Source organism: Anomaloglossus baeobatrachus, chromosome 6, assembly GCF_048569485.1.
Source record: "Anomaloglossus baeobatrachus isolate aAnoBae1 chromosome 6, aAnoBae1.hap1, whole genome shotgun sequence".
NCBI lineage: Eukaryota > Metazoa > Chordata > Amphibia > Anura > Aromobatidae > Anomaloglossus > Anomaloglossus baeobatrachus.
Window position 1 is genome coordinate 149,347,424 of NC_134358.1, and position 18,767 is coordinate 149,366,190.

At 44.0% G+C, this 18,767-nt stretch overlaps 1 protein-coding gene across 1 annotated transcript in view; it reads right to left on the reverse strand.

Annotated features, from left to right (window-relative positions):
• Positions 1–8,414, reverse strand: part of ASXL3 (ASXL transcriptional regulator 3) — a 149,213-nt gene extending 140,799 nt beyond the window's left edge. The window contains exons 1-2 of the mRNA XM_075353315.1: positions 8,312–8,414; positions 7,423–7,531 (exon numbers count right to left, since the gene is read on the reverse strand). Of these exons, the coding sequence (XP_075209430.1) occupies positions 7,423–7,531; positions 8,312–8,389 (187 nt within the window). The 5' untranslated portion in view covers positions 8,390–8,414. The remainder of the gene's footprint in view (positions 1–7,422; positions 7,532–8,311) is intronic.
• Positions 8,415–18,767: the final 10,353 nt, after the last annotated feature.

Below are 18,767 nucleotides of genomic sequence, written 5' to 3' on the forward strand. Positions count from 1 at the left end.
GATATTGATCTTGTTGCTTCTCACAACTGCTTTACCAGGTTTTTTAGCCTGGGACTGCTGAGGGCATATACATCACAGGAGAAGCTGAGGGTATATACATCACAGGAGATGCTGGGGGCATATATATCACAGGGGAGGGCTGAAAGGAATATACATCACTGGGGAGGCTAAGGTTCATAGACCTCACAGTAGATATTGTGGGCATATACATCACTGGGGAGGGCTGGGAGAAATATACATCACCAGGGAAACTGGGGGGCATAAATCACTAGAGGGCACAGACATAATTGGGGGGGCACAAACATCACTGGTAGTATATACAGCACTGGGGAGGCACACACAGCCCTGGGGAGGCCTCGAGGGGTACATGCAGAGGCCTGGGGAAACTGGAGAAGCATACATAGAGGCCTGGGGACACTGGAGGGGTACACAGAGGCCTGGGGAGGCTGAAGGGGCTTATACAGAGGCCTGGGGAGGCTGCAGGGGCACACACAGAAGCTTGGGTAGGCTGGAGGAGCACACACAGAGGACTGGGGAGGCTGGAGGAGGACACAGAGGCCTGGGGAGGCTGCACAGGCACACACAGAGGCCTGGGGAGGCTGCAGGGGTACACACAGAGGCCTGGGGAGGCTGCACGGGCACACACAGAGGCCTGGGGAGGCTGTACAGGCACACACAGAGGCCTGGGGAGGCTGGAGGGGCTCAGACAGGCATGGGGGCACAAATAAACCTTGGGGACTCTGGTGCAGGTGCTCCTCTTCTGTGGGACGAGAGGGCATTGCAGACCTACCCCGCTCACAAGGTAATCTTCCAGTGTATGCATGGTTGAGCATAGAATATATGCGCTCCTTCCAGGTTGGTGGGCGTGCATTGCGTAGAGGGTTTAAAGAGTGAGCAGCCAGCAAGATGCAGCTGCCACCCAAGCACTGCAGTCCCTGGGAATCTGCCCGGGGGCCGCAGAAAAACTAATTTCCAGGAGGTTCCCCACATCTGGAATTAGAACATGAAATCATAATGGTATGATAGGAAGAGCTAAAGGGAGTACCCAGGACTTTCGCTCTATGGGAATAAGCACTTCTCGGCAGGTAGCTGTTAGACACCTTCCTTTACTGCCCAGCAATGATTCTCACAGCCCAGGGCAATCATATACCGCTGTTGCCGGTGATTCTCCTGCTTCTGGTGACGTAATGTCCCAGATAACCCTTTATGATAATACAATAGCTTTGAGTAAAAACACACGCACAGTTTTATGTGTGCAGCATATATCATCTGTAGTGCATATTCCATAACTAAAGTTATTCCCTGGCAGATCCCAGTTATCTCTTTGAACCACGGTAGACACAATGGCTCCGCAGCAGCTGCTGAAATGCCAAAGCTCATTTAGCTGTCACTTGAGCCATATACAGGCTGCACCAGCTGAACAAGCAGCGCTGAGAGGAGGAGGGAGCGGCAGTCATTCACTGACTATATACATAGTACCTATGTCACAGAGGACAGTAAGCAGAGAGGTGGTAACATTTTGGAGGACAGTGTTCCTAACACCGCTCTGTACTGCTGATATGCCTCTTATTTAGGCTGCTTTCACACATCCGATTTTTGCAGTCAGGCACAATCCGGCAAAATGTGGATAAAACAGATTCGCCGACGGAGCAGTTTTATTCCCCATTGATGTGTAGTAGCGCTGGATTGTGCCGGATGGCCTTGCGTTGCATGCAAAATTTCTTTGTTCGGCTGTCGGAAAGGACGCAGCATGGAACGTTTTTTGACAACGGCAAAAAACTGGACCATGCCGGATCCGGTATGAAGTATAACGGAAGCCTATTATACATGCATCAGATATTGGACGGAGGAATTTTGAAATCGTTCCCACAGTTACAGAGTGAGTTTCAGTTGCCGGCATCTGGCTGGCTCCACTACAGTCAATTGAAACATGCGATTGCAGCCCAAGCGGCTAAAAAAAGTGTGGACATACAGACTGACCTGGTACTGGAGTATGTATGTAAGGGGGGAGGAAGCACTAAAGGGATCATTTCTGGCACGTATAAAGATATACTACATACCTTTCTTTTAGATTACCCACTTAAAACTAAATCTAAATGGGAGGAGGAAGTTGGGACGATAACGGTGGAGGTGTGGGAGAGTATCCTGGAGTATGTACCTAAACTCTCTATGAGCGAACCGGCCAGACTAGCTCACCTATACGTGATTCACTGGGTATATAGGTCTCCCTTACTGATGTTTAAAATGGGGTTGAAAAGGAATTCGGAGTGTCCAAGGTGTCGGGGATCTGATGCGGGTATTTTTCATATGATGTGGTCTTGTCCGAGACTGGTCTCCTTTTGGACTAAGGTTGTCCACAAGATAGGAAGAACATATGGGTGTGTCCTTCCCAGGGAACCATTGATATGCCTATTGGGATATGTTGAGGAGCTTGGGGTGGAAAATACTATGAAAATTGCCATTGCTAGGCTGCTGTATGCGGCAAGAAAGGTAATCGCCAGGTCCTGGATTAAAAAAGACCCCCCGACCAGGGGAGAGTACATTAAAAGGGTGAAATGTATTCTTCAGCTGGAACAGGGAGTGTATGAAAGAAGGGGGAATGTCAAAATGTTTGAGAAGCTATGGTCTCCTTGGCTGCAATGTGAATAGGACGAGTGATGGACCAGTAAACTGGTTTGGGACCAGGATAGCCATCAGAGACCTCCGATGTGTGTGTTTTGTTTTATTTGTGTTACTAGTAGTTCCTCCTGTACGTCAGGATGAACGGGATGGTTGCTATACTGCATTTGGAGGGTATTCTAAGTGTGCACTAAATGGGATGTAGTATTGGGGAGGAGGGTTGCTGCCGGGGTGGGGGGTGAAGGAGGGGGGGGAAGGGGTAATAGATATGATAAACTTAACTTGGATGCCGATTTGTTATACTGTTGTATGTATTCTGTTTTAATAATGTATCTGATTTAAAAAAAAAAAAAATAATGGAAGCCTATGGGCGCCGGATCCGGCGTCATCCGTCAAATAACGGAATCCAACGACTGATTGCGTTTTTTTAAACTGAGCGTGCTCCGTATCACAACGGATCCGTCGAAAAATGGAAGAAACTGATAGAAAAAACAGATGCGATGGATCCGTTGCATCAGTTTTTCTACCGGATTGTATTTGATAGCAAAAAACTGATGTGCAAAAGTAGCCTTAGGCAGCATAGCTTGAATCTCCTTTTCATAAATTCCCAAACCTGAGTCAATACTGAATTTGTGCAATGGAAAAGATGAAAGCTACAGCAAAGTTGCAGCAACACGCACAGTTGGACAATTTTGATTAGGTTCTAGGATAAAAAAAAATGCAACTTTTTTGACCTATGAGAAATTCAGCTAAGTGGATGACACTACACTCGGAGAACTTGTCCATACACAGTGTAATCTATTCAGCCACACGACTTATTTATAATAATCCTTGTTAAAATAAGAAATTTAGTTCAAGAGTAATAATAATTTTCTTTATAAATCAATAGTGCATGTGAAGATAAACATTAGAATATATCCTATTAAACAAAAACGCGTCTTTCTCCACTTATCTGACCGCATTTCTAAATTCACTGCTCAAATCGGTTATGAATAAAAACAGGTTTTCTAGATTACAGTTGCTGCCTATAAACTCTATGGAGGAGGGGGACAGAGAAGGAGAAAGCAGCTAGAGAAGACTGCTGAGAAATGCTGATACTAAACATATAATTGTCTGATGTTATTCCTCATATACTGTACATGATAGCTTATCTTGAAAAGTCACCTTAAGGGACAGGTACAATATAATGTTTTAATATACTGCATATGTGAGGCCCACAATGACTGATGAAGTAGACTGGAAAATGCAATCCTATCTATGACAGATAAATATTTGTTATATCAGTTACACAACCTAGATAACTGATAAAACCACTAACCTCAGTTCTTTAAAAAAAAACAAAAAAAAAAAACACCGCAAGTATATGTGGCCAAAATATAGAAACTGGGGAAGTTTTACTCTATTAACCCCTTCACGACCAGCCAATTTTGCGCTTTCCATTTTTTTTTTCGCCATTCTTCTTCCGAGACACCTAACTTATTTATTTTTCAGTCAATATGGTTATGTGAGGGCTCGTTTTTGGCGGAACGAGTTGTATTTCTATATGAAACTATAAAGTTTTACCATATAGAGTACTGGAAAATGGCAAAAAATTCCAAATGTGAAAAAATTGCAAAAAAAAAAAAAAAAAAAAGGGCAATTGAGTTTTTGAGATATTTTATTCACAATGTTCCCTATATAGTAAAAATAAATGATGTGTCGCTGTGATGCCTCAGGTTGGTGCAAGTTCGTAGACACCAAACATGAATAGGTTTACTTTTATCTAAGGGTAAAACAAAATCAGAAGTTTGTCCGAAAAAAAGTGATATTACGCTTTGCGCCATTTCCTGCGACCCATAGCGTTCTCATTTATCGGGATCTGTGGCTCAGTGATGGCTTATTTTTTGCGTCTCGAGCTGACATTCTTAACTACCATTTTTGTGCAGATGCTACATTTTGATCGCCTGTTATTGCATTTTGTGCAAAATTTGTGGCGACCAAAAACATAATTTTGGCGTTTGGAAATTTTTTGCCGCTACGCCGTTTACCAATCAGATTGACTGATTTTATATTTTGATAGATCAGGCGTTTCTGAATGCGGCGATACCTAATATGTGTATATTTTTTTAACCCTTTAATTTTTAAAGGGGCGAATTGGGGGGATGATTTGAACTTTTAGTTTTTGTTATTTTTCAAAAAAAATTTTAAACTTTTTATTTTACTAGTCCCCCTAGGGGGCTATATCGATAGCAGTCTGATCGCTCCTTCATTTCTCCTGATCAGAGAGCAGCACCGCTCAGACCGGAAGAAATGATCATCTCTTGTAACAGCCAGTAATCAGCTGTTTTTTTTACAGGATCTGAGTCATGTGAGCACAAGAGTCATCACATGACCCAGTGCTACAATGACAACCACCGGATCCACGTGATCACGTCACATGACTTCCGGTGAAGGCCTGTGAGTAAAGTTATAGCGTGATCACTATTATAATGGCGCTGTGACATACTGACAGCGCCATTTAAAGGGGTTGTCCGACATTAGCTTAACAAAAATGTTTGAGTTTATCTGTGCTGTATTGTCATATAAATCACACCTACATTGTTATTTTTTGTTTTCTAACTTTTGTTCCTCTTGAATTATACCTTTATTCTCTGCAGCTTCTTGTTTACATTCAGCTCTAGCAAACTGACCACTTCCTGTGCAAAACCTCCCAGTCACAGCTGTCACCGCCCAGCCTCAGTGTCCAGCCCCACCCCAGTGTCAAGCCGCACCCTCTGCCCGCCCCCTGCACACATTCCCTGTCAGTATATTCTTCCCCAGCACCTGACCTGGTATCACTACAGCATTGCAAATAATAGCCCCACATCAGACTCTGCACCGTACACGCACACACATGGCTCTGCACCGTACACGCACACACATGGCTCTGCACCGTACACGCACACACATGGCTCTGCACCGTACACGCACACACATGGCTCTGCACCGTAAACGCACACACATGGCTCTGCACCGTAAACGCACACACATGGCTCTGCACCGTAAACGCACACACATGGCTCTGTACCGCACACATATGGCTCTGTACCGCACACATATGGCTCTGTACCGCACACATATGGCTCTGTACCGCACACGTACACACATGGCTCTGCACCGTACACGCACACACATGGCTCTGCACCGTACACGCACACACATGGCTCTGCACACGCACCCATATGGCTCTGTACCTCACACGCACACATATGGCTCTGCACCGTACACGCACACACATGGCTCTGCACCGTACACGCACACACATGGCTCTGCACCGTACACGCACACACATGGCTCTGCACCGTAAACGCACACACATGGCTCTGCACCGTACACGCACACACATGGCTCTGCACCGTACACGCACACACATGGCTCTGCACCGTACACGCACACACATGGCTCTGCACCGTACACGCACACACATGGCTCTGCACCGTACACGCACACACATGGCTCTGCACCGTACACGCACACACATGGCTCTGCACCGTAAACGCACACACATGGCTCTGCACACGCACACATATGGCTCTGCCAGCCCCCCCATCCCCATCCCCATAGGGAACACATGTGGAGTACATACTCACCTGTCCTCGGTCCCCGCCGCTCCTGCACGTTCGTGCGCTGTCTGTGCTCTGTTCAGCACAGTAGTGACGTCACCGCTGTGCTGCAGATTGCACAGACAGCGGGAGGGACAGTGATGAGAAGCTGCGCTGCGCTGCTTCTCATCAGCACTTTCAAATGTACCGGCATCGGTGATCTGTGATGCCGGTACATTTGAATGTGCGATCCTGGGCAGGGGGCCCGGTGCTGGAGCTGACACCACGGCAGCTGCCGCCAGGCCCCGCCCCCAGGTCACGGACCCCCACAGCAGTGCAGGGGGAGGTTACTGGAGGTGCGGGGGAATGTGTGGGAGGGTGCAGGGAAGGGGGCGGTGACTCCTCGCACTGTAGACACCCAGCAGGGAGGTGACATGCTGCTCCACATTTGCATGTCAACATGGCCCTGCCCATGTAGACGTGCAAAGACCGGAAGCAGCAAAATCGCGGCAGGAGCGGTCACATGACCGCTCTGAGCCGGGGGAGAGGGGCTGACAGCGGGGCAGGTAAGTGGTCTCTATCTACTTACCTGCCCCAATGTAGCCCAATAGGGAAATAAAAAAAAAAAGTCAAAGAAGCCGGATAACCCCTTTAAGGGGTTAAAATGCACGGGCGGTAAACAATTCCGCTTATGCCTGGCTGGCACAGATGTCAGCTGTATAAATCAGCTGAGATGTGCGCCGATCTCCCTCAGCACCACACATTGTCAGGATTCTCCAGTGCTGCCCGTGACATCAGGCAGTCATGTGACCGCAAGTACGTGATTCGCATTATTGCGGTCATGTGCTGAATAGTCGTACTCGACCTTGCTCAATTCACTTGTATTGAAAAAGACAGAGCAAGTTTAGTCATCATGTGACTGCATCATGCCCAATCTTACCGGAATAGCGTAGAATCATGATTGCATGTGCTGTGCATGCTGTAAGGATTCAGAAGTTTGCAGACTTTTACCACAAGACCAGACAACCCCTTTAATTTGATTATTAGTCCTCAATCGAATATGGGGCAATGTAGGTTTCGATAAAAGACAAGAAGTCCTGCAAACATTGGTTGAGGTGAAGATAATTTGTAAAGAACAATTTACATCTAATAATAAAACAAAGAAAATTGAGCCATACATGCAAACATGAACAGGAGGCAAGTAGATACACAGGAGAAGGTCAATAACTCCTTTTGGCCTTACCATCATTTTCCTCTCCATTGCTGCTCGCCTCTGCCATTTCCGTTCCATCCAACTCCGACTCGCAACCTATTTCCAGTGTTTCGTCACCAGGGCAAGTAGACTCTTCTTTCTTGTAGGACAAAGCAATGTCAGAAATATAAAAATGTATTTTAGAATTAAGCTCCGATTCACCAGGTTATACAGACCCGGTTGTAAAGTTGAGGTTAATTTAATTTGCAATTAAAAAAATAAATAAACAATATATATATATATATATATATATATATATATATATATATATATATATATATATATATATATATATATATATATATATATATATATATATATATATATATATATATATATATACATACATACATACATACATATATATATACATACATACACACGCACATACATATACATTATATATATATATATATATATATATATATATATATATATATATATATATATATAGTTGAATTATGACTGTACGGTTTTATATACACATTGGCCATCTCCGTTCTAAACTTATAAATAATCCATGTAAACATGTAAAATCATTTGCAATAACAAGAAGGAATACATCGGGCTGATCACAAAAGACACTGAGAAGGACTAAGAGCAGGAGAATGCTGCATTGTAAGGTGAATATTGCACAGAGGGTCACATAAGCAGCACTGACAGTTTTCATTCACTTAATTCATCCTGCCACTAAAATATCTTTCACTGTAAAAGGCGTTAAGTAAAATAAAAAACATAGCAGAAAATCTGAACACTGGCAATGACCGCATGTTCACAAGGAGAGTCTCCCCTCTAAAGCTTCACGTACAGTACAATGCATATGAGGCACAATTTAATTGAAACTGATTGAATGCAGAAAATATATAAAAAAACGACTTACTTTAAGAGCGTAAAGTCCTGATTTCCCTGGGATTTTGAAGAAGGTCCCATCGCCCACACGAGTGTTAGTATGAAGCATGGCATTTAGACAAGCCAATGGAGAAGTACCACTACAATGTGAGATAACAATAAAACAGGCATGAAAATGAGTGTAAAAACACGTGAGCCTGACTACATCTAACAATGCCTCCTCTCCCTTTGGCTTTTTTCCTCTTCCTTTTTCTGTTCATGCTTCCCTTTAGAGAAATTCTTCTGCGCCCGAGAGCATCTACATTACAATAAAAGGGTCCAGCAATCCTAATCAAATGCATCTGCTCCATAAGCTTCGGGGGAAATCTGTGCAAAATAATTATGGCTTTCCATAATAAAAAGGAAAAAAGAACTGAGCAATACTTAAAAGGGTAAAAAAAATCTTAAATAAATCCCAAAAATGGCAGTAAAATCTTTTGGTAAAATAACAGAAAGCCGTAGTTTTGTAAATGTTGCAGAGAATGTTTCCGATGCACATGAATGATCAGATGAAAGAGGAAAAACGGCACGTTCAATGGCAGCTGTGACCCGTAGGATGAAAGACAACAAAGGCATAGCGAGAAAAGGCCCCGCAAGAATCAAGTGGGTAGGTTTCTGGACTCGGGACGGAGGTGGGAGTCAAAATTAAGTTGCTGTCTAAATTTTGCAAGCTGAAGACAGGGTCTCGTGTGACGGATGTGCAGGAATGTCAATTATATCAAGTGGAAGGACTTAGCCAAGATAATAACCACTTTATATGTGAGCTGCAAAGCCCAATAATGGAAACCCAGACAAATTCCAAGGGCGCAATCACAATAAATCAAATAACTGAAAAGTGCAAAGAAAAGCCCTGGAGAATTATTTATTCCAGCACGTATTATGGACTACAGTGCGGTATAGATCCGGGTCAACAGTTCATTAAAACATACAATTTACATCCCATTAATACATCAAAAAATATAAAAAAAAAAAGTAAAAAAAAAAAACTTAAATAATCCAGGATTAAAATGACAAAGTACATAATTTAGAAACACAATAGGGTGGTGAGTCTCCATGACCTTCATCTGTCCTTGACAAGGTTCGTTGTGAACAGTTCACAGAAAACCATGAATAAGACTTTGCCGAAACGCATTGGGTTTTCAGATTTCTTCTGCTATCCGATCACGTCATGCTACGATTCTGATTTTTAATGATACAATAAAATTAATATTTTAAATGGAAGGCACGGGAGCACTTTTTCCCCCATCCCTGGGGTTTTTCTCTTTGGATTACAGGACTTAAAACTTTAGTTTTAGTGGACAATCCCTTTGACCTGTTCCTCACTGTAAACAGCTTATACTCACCTCCTGTACCGGCTCTCTCCCAAGGGTTGCCGGGCACAGTTATGACACATGAGCCCTGCTACCAATCAGTGGCCATTAATGGGCTGCAGTGCTCACATCTTCCCTGGACATCAGGGGGTCCAAATAGAGACGGCAGCCGAATAGCGGCTGCTGATTGGCTGCAATACTCATGAGGTCACACAAGCCTGGAGACACCAAACACAGACATCGTTGAGAAGCCGTCGGTACCTGAGTAGATTGTAGGGCACGTTTATTTTGGAAATGGGAATATAGTATTTAAGAAGGGGTTGTCCTAGTCATGGACAATCCCTTTAACATGAGCTGGAGCCACAGGTTAAGTGAATAATACCGGCTATTAGAGGTAGAACGACTGGCAACAACATAAAAAGTCTGAATATCCGAAGTAGCCACACTGATCAGTAGATCAAACATGGATCGGAAGTGTGCAGAGAAGAAGAATATCGGCTGGGCACTTTTCCTGCCATGTCGTTCCTTCCTGAAAAAGCTGGCCGATGATCTCTTTACATGTATTTAAATAAATTAAATATCTTATCCTTTCTACCAACTAAAGACAACACAGCGTCAAATTTTAAGTGTACATTTTTTTGATTAGGTAGGAAAAAAAATTATTTTGACAGGTCTCATTTGTGCAATCCTGTTACCGACGTGACGAAAAAAGGTACAGAAAAATAAAAAAACGTAAATAATAATCAATATGGAACCAGAAAACACAATGATATACAATGGCAGTCAATACAAAATATACACGCTTCCACTACACAGACGCGGATCCCGAATAAACATTCACAATGAGTTATTACATGGGAACGTCCATCACAAAAAACCTGCATCACCAGCCTCTGTGTGACTCCATGTGGTGACGACGACTTTTTCTCTGCCACACAGGTAATGTACATCGTATAGGGATTGCTATGAAGAACATGTTATATGTACAAGGTTTGCTGTGGAGAAAATGCACAAGCACAGGACAACTAGAGATTTCACACATATAGGGATCAACCGTGAAATAGAATTAAGGGGAATCTATCGCCAGGTTTTTCCTAGCATAATGTAGGGGCAGAGATCCAGATTCCAGCAGGGTCATTTACTGGGCTGCTTGCAGCAGTTTTGGTTAAAATAGGTTTAATCTGCTGCAGATCTACCAGCTCTGAATTCTGAGCTCTGAATAACTCCACCCGCACCACTGATTGACCGCATTGTACATACACTGCGCACAGGCAGAAAGCTGCCAATCACTGGTGGGGGCAATTTATACAGAGCTGATGAATATGGAGGACTACATGGCAGCAGGTTTACTAGTCCTCCACTGATGATGATCTGCTAACAAAACAGTGATTTTTTTCAAAACTACAGCAAGCAGCTCAGTAAGTGAAACATTATTGGAATCAGGGCCTCTGTCTCTTCATCATGCTGCTCTCTGGTGGCTAAAACCTGGTGAAAGCTTCCCTTTCAAAGAGGTTTTCTGAGAAATGTGATAAAAAAAAAAAATAGTAAACATTAAACTTAATCCTAAATCCTTTATTTAGCAAAAAAAAAAATTGGTATCATTTAGTGCACTGTCACATTTAGTGCACTCTGTCAGTATTTTAAAGATGACAACTGCCATCTATCAGTGTGCTGCCAATCCTAGATTACAGAAGACATGCAGCAGGATGGGCTACATGAGGAGCACCTGCGAGACAGAAGCATTGCACTAAAACTGTCAGGCTGACTGAGATGAATGTTCATTCTCCACTAAGGAAAGGTGTTAATCCATTTAGTCCATTCCACTCAGTGTCCTGTCAGGTTAACTGATCAGAAGAATGCACGTTCAGGATGCCTGACAGGACCCTGCTCTGAATGTCTCGAGCTGATGTTTATCACGCAGCCCGTCCTACTGCATGTCAGGATGGGAGGAGCACTGATATAGGAGATCATTGCCATTTTTAAGAGAACAATAGAGGGCACTAGGTAAAGCATAATTTTTTGCTAAATAAAAGGTGTTAAGAAAATTGTTTAATATTTAAAATTATTTTATTTATATTCAAACAATTCTCGGAGAACCCCTTTAAAGGAATTGTGCGCTACTTAGTTACTGATTTTTCAGGATAGGTCGCCAATTTTATCTCAATAGGGGTCAGACACCGACACCTCCACTGGAAGACGGATGAAAATAGTGAGCAGAGCAGGAACAGCACAGCTCCGCTGACTATGTAGCGTCCATGATCGGGATCTGCAGCTCAGCTCCTTCTGAATACAATAGAAGATGACTTAATGTTCTTGGCACCAGCTACTATACTGTAAACCGAGCTGTGCTGATACAACTCTCTTCCCTGTTTACACCTAGCTGCGCCAATCCACAACAAAATCCACAGATATGATTGTCTAAAAAAAAAGCTGTATACTCACCTTACCAATCTTTTGTAGCTCCGGTGCTCACATTGCAATAGTTTCTCAGCCATGACGTGTACTGTAGACACGGGAGCTCTATGACCAATCACAGGTTGCAGTTATTGATGGCGCCAGCAGAGGAGTTTGTCCAGGTGACCGCGGGACTGCACCAAATCTGCACAATTTAATGTACACATTTGCAGCCTTAGATTTCTTGAGAACTTTGACGCATTTACTGAATTTCCAAACTGTATGAACTTCCCCCAATTGCATCGGGAATATGCCCAAGCTAATGCTTTTGTATAATTGTTTTTCCTATTCTTAAAGTCTCATGTCTGTCCAGGTTTATTTGCGGTTGCCAGTGAACACGAGCATGTCATCGGCATGGTTGCTTTCTATCTTGGTCCTGCATTTCCCAGTCTTCTAGTGGGAAGAACCAGCATTGGCTTCAAGAAAAATTGTTGCAAAGCCGCAACATATAGATATCCCCTTAGTGTGGCAGGGCTGCACTAGTCACATTAGATCACACGAGATGTCTACCCACCGACGCCAAAATCATGGAATACATCAAGAGATTCACCAGGAACAGTCCACCACAAAGACTGTATTAAAGAAAGACAATAGGTAGGCTTAATCCAATACTGGCCAGAGGTTTGTCAAAAACAACTACACATCATGTTGTCTTACTGATTTGATTGTTATTAAAGGGAACCTGTCAGCAGAAATGTCCCCTAAAACCTAACAGATTCCCCCTCTGCAGCTCCTGGGCTGCATTCTATAAAGGTCCCTGTTATGATTGTGCCCACTTTCTGACCGAAAAAAAGTGTTTATAAAGTTGTACCTTTTTGGCTTCTGATTCTGTAAATCTGTCACGGGGGCGGGCTGCCTGATGGCCGTTATTCTGCCCCCTGGTCCTGTATGCCGCCCCCATCGCTGATTTCAATACTTCTGGACGCCGCCCACTGCTCCAGCCATCCCCGCGCATGCCCAGTGCCCATCTCTCGGGGATGAGCACTGTGCCCAGCGTCACCGCTGGTGACGTGCACGCAGGGTTAAGATTATGGGCGGTGCTGTGATGTTTATTCCTAAGCAACCGCCCATAATCGCGGGACCGCGCTTTCCCCCTCGGTAATCTTCTCTCCGCGTCTCCTCCTGATCGGTGTAGTCACTGCTCCGCGCTCCTCCCATCTATTTCCTGCCTCGGGGCAAGATGGGAAGGAGGCGAAGTGAGGTCAGCAGCAGCGCGCTTGCGCAGAAAGAAGCAGGCCGAGGGGGAAAGCGCGGTCCCGCGATTATGGGCGGTTGCTTAGGAATAAACATCACAGCACCGCCCATAATCTTAACCCTGCGTGCACGTCACCAGCGGTGACGCTGGGCACAGTGCTCATCCCCGAGAGATGGGCACTGGGCATGCGCGGGGATGGCTGGAGCAGTGGGCGGCGTCCAGAAGTATTGAAATCAGCGATGGGGGCGGCATACAGGACCAGGGGGCAGAATAACGGCCATCAGGCAGCCCGCCCCCGTGACAGATTTACAGAATCAGAAGCCAAAAAGGTACAACTTTATAAACACTTTTTTTCGGTCAGAAAGTGGGCACAATCATAACAGGGACCTTTATAGAATGCAGCCCAGGAGCTGCAGAGGGGGAATCTGTTAGGTTTTAGGGGACATTTCTGCTGACAGGTTCCCTTTAAAGTGTATCTGACATTTCACAGAAAACCTATAGAAAGTATATTACTGCCTTCATCCCCCACTAAGAGGTAAAATGGCTTTTTCTGCATATAGTGTAATATGCCGAGGAACTGCCCTAATTTTCATGTTCTGTAACTTACCATCTACTTCTTTTCAGTGTTTTCCATTTCATCAGCATTATAGGTACTAGATCTTCCCTTCCCGTGCCTCCCAGCATGCACTTAAGATTTTCCAAAAGATTATTTTCCCCTAACCAGAGTCTTCGTTATGCATGTATGCTGTTTGACAGACAGGTGAGAAGTAGAAGAAAAAGGACTACAGGTGTTGTAACTTCCCAAAATGCACTGCAAATGCCATTTTCCAATGGAGTATTTTTACCTAAATTGAAAATTGGTATGTATTTAAAAATCACTGTACATTGGCTTTACAATGCAAGTCCTATTGTCCTGCTCAGCATTAATGTTACCTCCCTTCCACACACATGTTCTTTATTAGTAAAGCTTTTTGTACTACTAGATGGTTATGATTTAAGGGGAACCTTTCATTTAACTCCCCCGCTTTTAACCTGCAGATATGGGGTCAATCCGCAGGCTAATCGTGTTCTAAAGCTGTCCGGACGCCTCACTTAAAGCCCGGCGATTGGGAGGGAGAGACTTATTTCTCCAGCAGCTTCCGACTTTCAGTCAGAGACGTGGCTTCAGTCACTGCTCAATACATAGTAAGCGGCAGCTGAGACCATGCCCCAGTACTGACTGTGAGCTCAGCAGTAAATCAATGGGGAGTTGGCTGTCAGTGCTCGGGTGTGGTTACAGCCATCGCTCACTATGTACTGAGCAATGACTGAAGCTGTGCTGGCCATGCCTCTGACTGAAAGCCGAAGACTGCCATGGGGAATAAAGTCAAAGGGGTTGTCCACTACCTGGACAACCCCTTCTCATTCCCCATGTGCCCTCCCAATAAAAATAACAAAGCCTATACTCTCCTCTGGTGCTGGCGTTATTCCAGTGATGTTGGAACTTGTGTTCTCGGGGCCCACAAGACATTGTTATGACACGAGAGCCCAGAGACGAATCAGCGCCAGCTGCCTTCTCCTTGCCTTTGGCTATTTAATTAACAGCAAATGAGCACTGTGGCTGCCACTCACATCCTGTTAATTACTTAACCGTACAAAGGTGGAGAGTAGAAAGCCAACACTGATTGATCGCGGGGCTCATGTGTCATAATGTCACATGGGCCCAGGCAACACAAGTTCTGGAGCCGTGCTGGCAGTGAGTTTCTGCTTCATTATTTTTATGGGGGCACACATGCGGAATGAGAAGGGATTGGCCAAGTAGTGCACACCTGCTTTAAATTCCTACTGGTAGCCGGTCTTTCAGTGCATCAGCCGAGCAGCTTTAGAATGTTATTAATCTGTGGATTAACCCCATATCTGCTGGTTGATGGCATTTTTTTTACATGATTCCTCCTTACATCTGTGACCTAGTCTCCCGGTACCTACCTACACGCAACCTCAGATCCTCACAAGATCTCCTTCTCTACTCCACTCTTATCTCCTCTTCTCACAATCGCATACAAGATTTCTCCTGTGCCTCCACCATAGTATCAGACTCTCTCCTACAGTGAAAAGCTTCAAGAGGAACCTGAAGACCCACCTCTTCCAACAAGCCTACAACCTACAATAACCCTCAGACCAGTAGACCACTGCGCAACCAGCTCTATCCTCACCTATTGTACCAGCACCCATTCCCTGTAGACTGTGAGCCCTTGCGGGCAGGGTCCTCTCTCCTCCTATACCAGTCTGTTTTGTACTGTTAATGATTGTTGTATTAGTTTTTATGTATACCCTTTTTCCCTTGTAAAGCGCCATGGAATTAATGGCGCTATAATAAATATTATTATTATTATTAATAAATAATAATAATAATAATGACAGGCTCCCTTTAAGTGAACTGAAATATTAGACTGAACCCCAGGTAAACATATAAGACAGTCTGATTTGTATTACTGTAACATGAACCACTTGTCACCAGCTTCAAAATAATTCTCTTCTCCTCCAATCCCCAGCGGCGTCTCATACAGGAACCGTACTCGTGATGAAACAGAATAAGTGTGTGCAGATCAGCGTATAAAGAAGTCGCCCTTGTTTTAGGTAAAGGTTGATTCTTCAGCAAGTATACTGACAGTTCAGCTTTTACAAGCTCACTGTGTATATTGTATAGCAGGTTGAGAAACCATCATCCTAAGGCTGCTTTCACACTACTTTTTTTAACATGCGTCATGAATGGTTTTGTTTAACGCAAAAACGGATCCAGTGCAAATGCGATTTCATTTCAATGCATTTGGAATGGACTCGCGTCAACATGCGTTCACCTGCGTTTGCGTGCATTATAGTAAGGATCCAGCGACTTGCAGTTTTTTAACTTTTTTCAAAAACGCTACTTGTAGCGTTTTTGAGCTGCGTCCAAATACTGCAAATCGCTTGATCCTGACTAAACAGCACGCAAACGCATGTGAACGCTGGCATGCTAATAGACAGGATCCTGCTTGCTCTACTGAGCATGCCAGGAAACCAGCCTGGCGTGATCAGTCTCTCTCCCCCTCCCTCTCTCTCCTCCGCCTGAGAGCGGCGGACGCTCGTAACCAAGGTAAATATCGGGTAACCAAGCAAAGCGCTTCTTAGTTACCCGATGTTTACCTTGGTTACGTGTGCAGGGAGCCGGCTCCTAGCAGCTGCGGGCTCGTAACCAACGTAAATATCGGGTATTCAAGCAAAGCACTTCACTTAGTTACCCGATATTTACCTTGGTTACAGCTTACCGCAGCTGTCAGATGCCGGCTCCCAGTCTATCATGTTCAGTTCCCCTCACTCCCGATCACATGACTCCAATGCCCGCCCATAAACTTCAAGTGACAGGATCCTGCAAAATAACACATGCGTTTGCATGCGTTTTTCTTTGCAAAAACAGGATCCGCTTTTGCAGCAAAAAAACGTTTATGACGCATGTTAAAACAAAAACGTAGTGTGAAAGCAGCCTAACTTGGGCATCAGGGCGCTGATTGGCATTATCGGAATACAGAAACATCACTGTCATTTGTAATGATACATGAGACTGCAGAGCCCAGTACAACATCATCTGCACTCTATCACCAGTTGTTATTTTATTAGTATCTCATACAACTGAAGATAACAGACCTAGGAATATACAGGCAATATTTGTACTTTTGGATTCAGTATTGCAGGTAAATTAGATAGGGCTGCTGAATCCATTATTCGTTATAAGTTATTCTTTTCTAAATGAACGTAGAGGCAAAATGACAACTCTTTGAAGATCATATACTCTGTTTTTATTGATGCACATTATGTCTAAACTGATTACTTTCCTGGCGTTGCAAAAACTGAACAGCCTATGTAGTGAAGGACTTCTCAAATTAAGCAGACTATAAATTTCAGGGGAAAAAAACAAAAAAAAAAAAAAAAAAAAAACGGAGAAAAGGTCTCAGTATATATTTTAATTTTCAGAACTCCACCGGACTTCACCTCTTGTCGTGATCCTGGAAGTATACGTTCTGCTGCGTTGGCTGGATATTACTCCTGGACTGGAAACTACATGGTGTGCAACATTTTGGGGAGCCCTGCCTCCATTACATGTAAATGATATGGAAGATCCTATGTAACATGGACACATAAAAGAAGCTCCATGTCAAGATGAAAAAAAAATTTACTAATGCAGTCTGAGGACCCCAAGAATTGCTGAATTTGCAAGTGTGCCTGTGGAACACATATACAATATACACTTTTGTGTACGTACTGAGTGGCTCAGTATGTGCTATCTGTATGCAAGGCAATGGTCTAGCACCTCGGACAGACGGTCCATGGTAAAATTAAATTACAGTAATATATTTATTCATTTATATAGCTCTATTAATTCCACAGCGCTTTACATACATTGGTAACACTTTCCCCATTGGGGCTCACAATCTAGAGTCCCTATCAGTGTGTTTTTGGAGTGGGAGGAAACCGGAGAACCAGGAGGAAACCCACACAAACACAGGGAGAAAATACAAACTCCTTGCAGATGTTGTCCTTGGTGGGATTTGATCCCAGGACCCAAGCGCTGCAAAACTACAGTGCTAACCACTGAGCCACCGTACAGTATGTACTAGTCTGATCAATTCTTTTGTTTCAGACTCCCCTAAGCAGCACAATAGCTGCATTAAAAAAAAAAAAACAGATGTCCTATGGACGCCTTCTGCAAGGCATCGCTTTTTATGGATTGATTGCAATTACTAGCATAGAGAACAGCATTTGAAATATCGTTATATTGTAAATTATTGATGTATAACACGGATGTAAAGAACAGAAATATGGATGACATATAGATTGCATACAGGTGACATTTTTTTTTTCTGGATGAAACACTTTTTCATACATTTGTGTGAACCTGGTCATTAATATGTGAGATTGGAATACCACTTTAAAGGGGTTGTCCGACATAACAAACATTTTTGAGTTTAAGCTAATCTGTGCTGTATGGTCATATAAAAACACCCCTACATTGTTATTTCCTGTTTTCTAACTTTTGTTCCTCTTGAATTATCCCTTTATTCTCTGCAGCTCCTTGTTTACATTCAGCTCCAGCAAACATGACCACTTCCTGTGCAAAACCTCACAGTCACAGCTGGCACCGCCCGGTCTCACTGTCCAGCCCCTCCCCAGTGTCCAGCCCCGCCCTCTGCACACACATTCCCTGTCAGTATATTCTGCCCCAGCACCTGACCTGTTATCACTACAGCATTGCAAATAACAGCCCCACATCGGGCTCTGCACCGCCTACACACATCGGGCTCTGCACCGCCTACACACATCGGGCTCTGCACCACCTACACACATCGGGCTCTGCACCACCTACACACATCGGGCTCTTCACCGCCTACACACATCAGGCTCTGCACCGCATACACACATCAGGCTCTGCACCGCCTACACACATCAGGCTCTGCACTGCATACACACACGGCGCT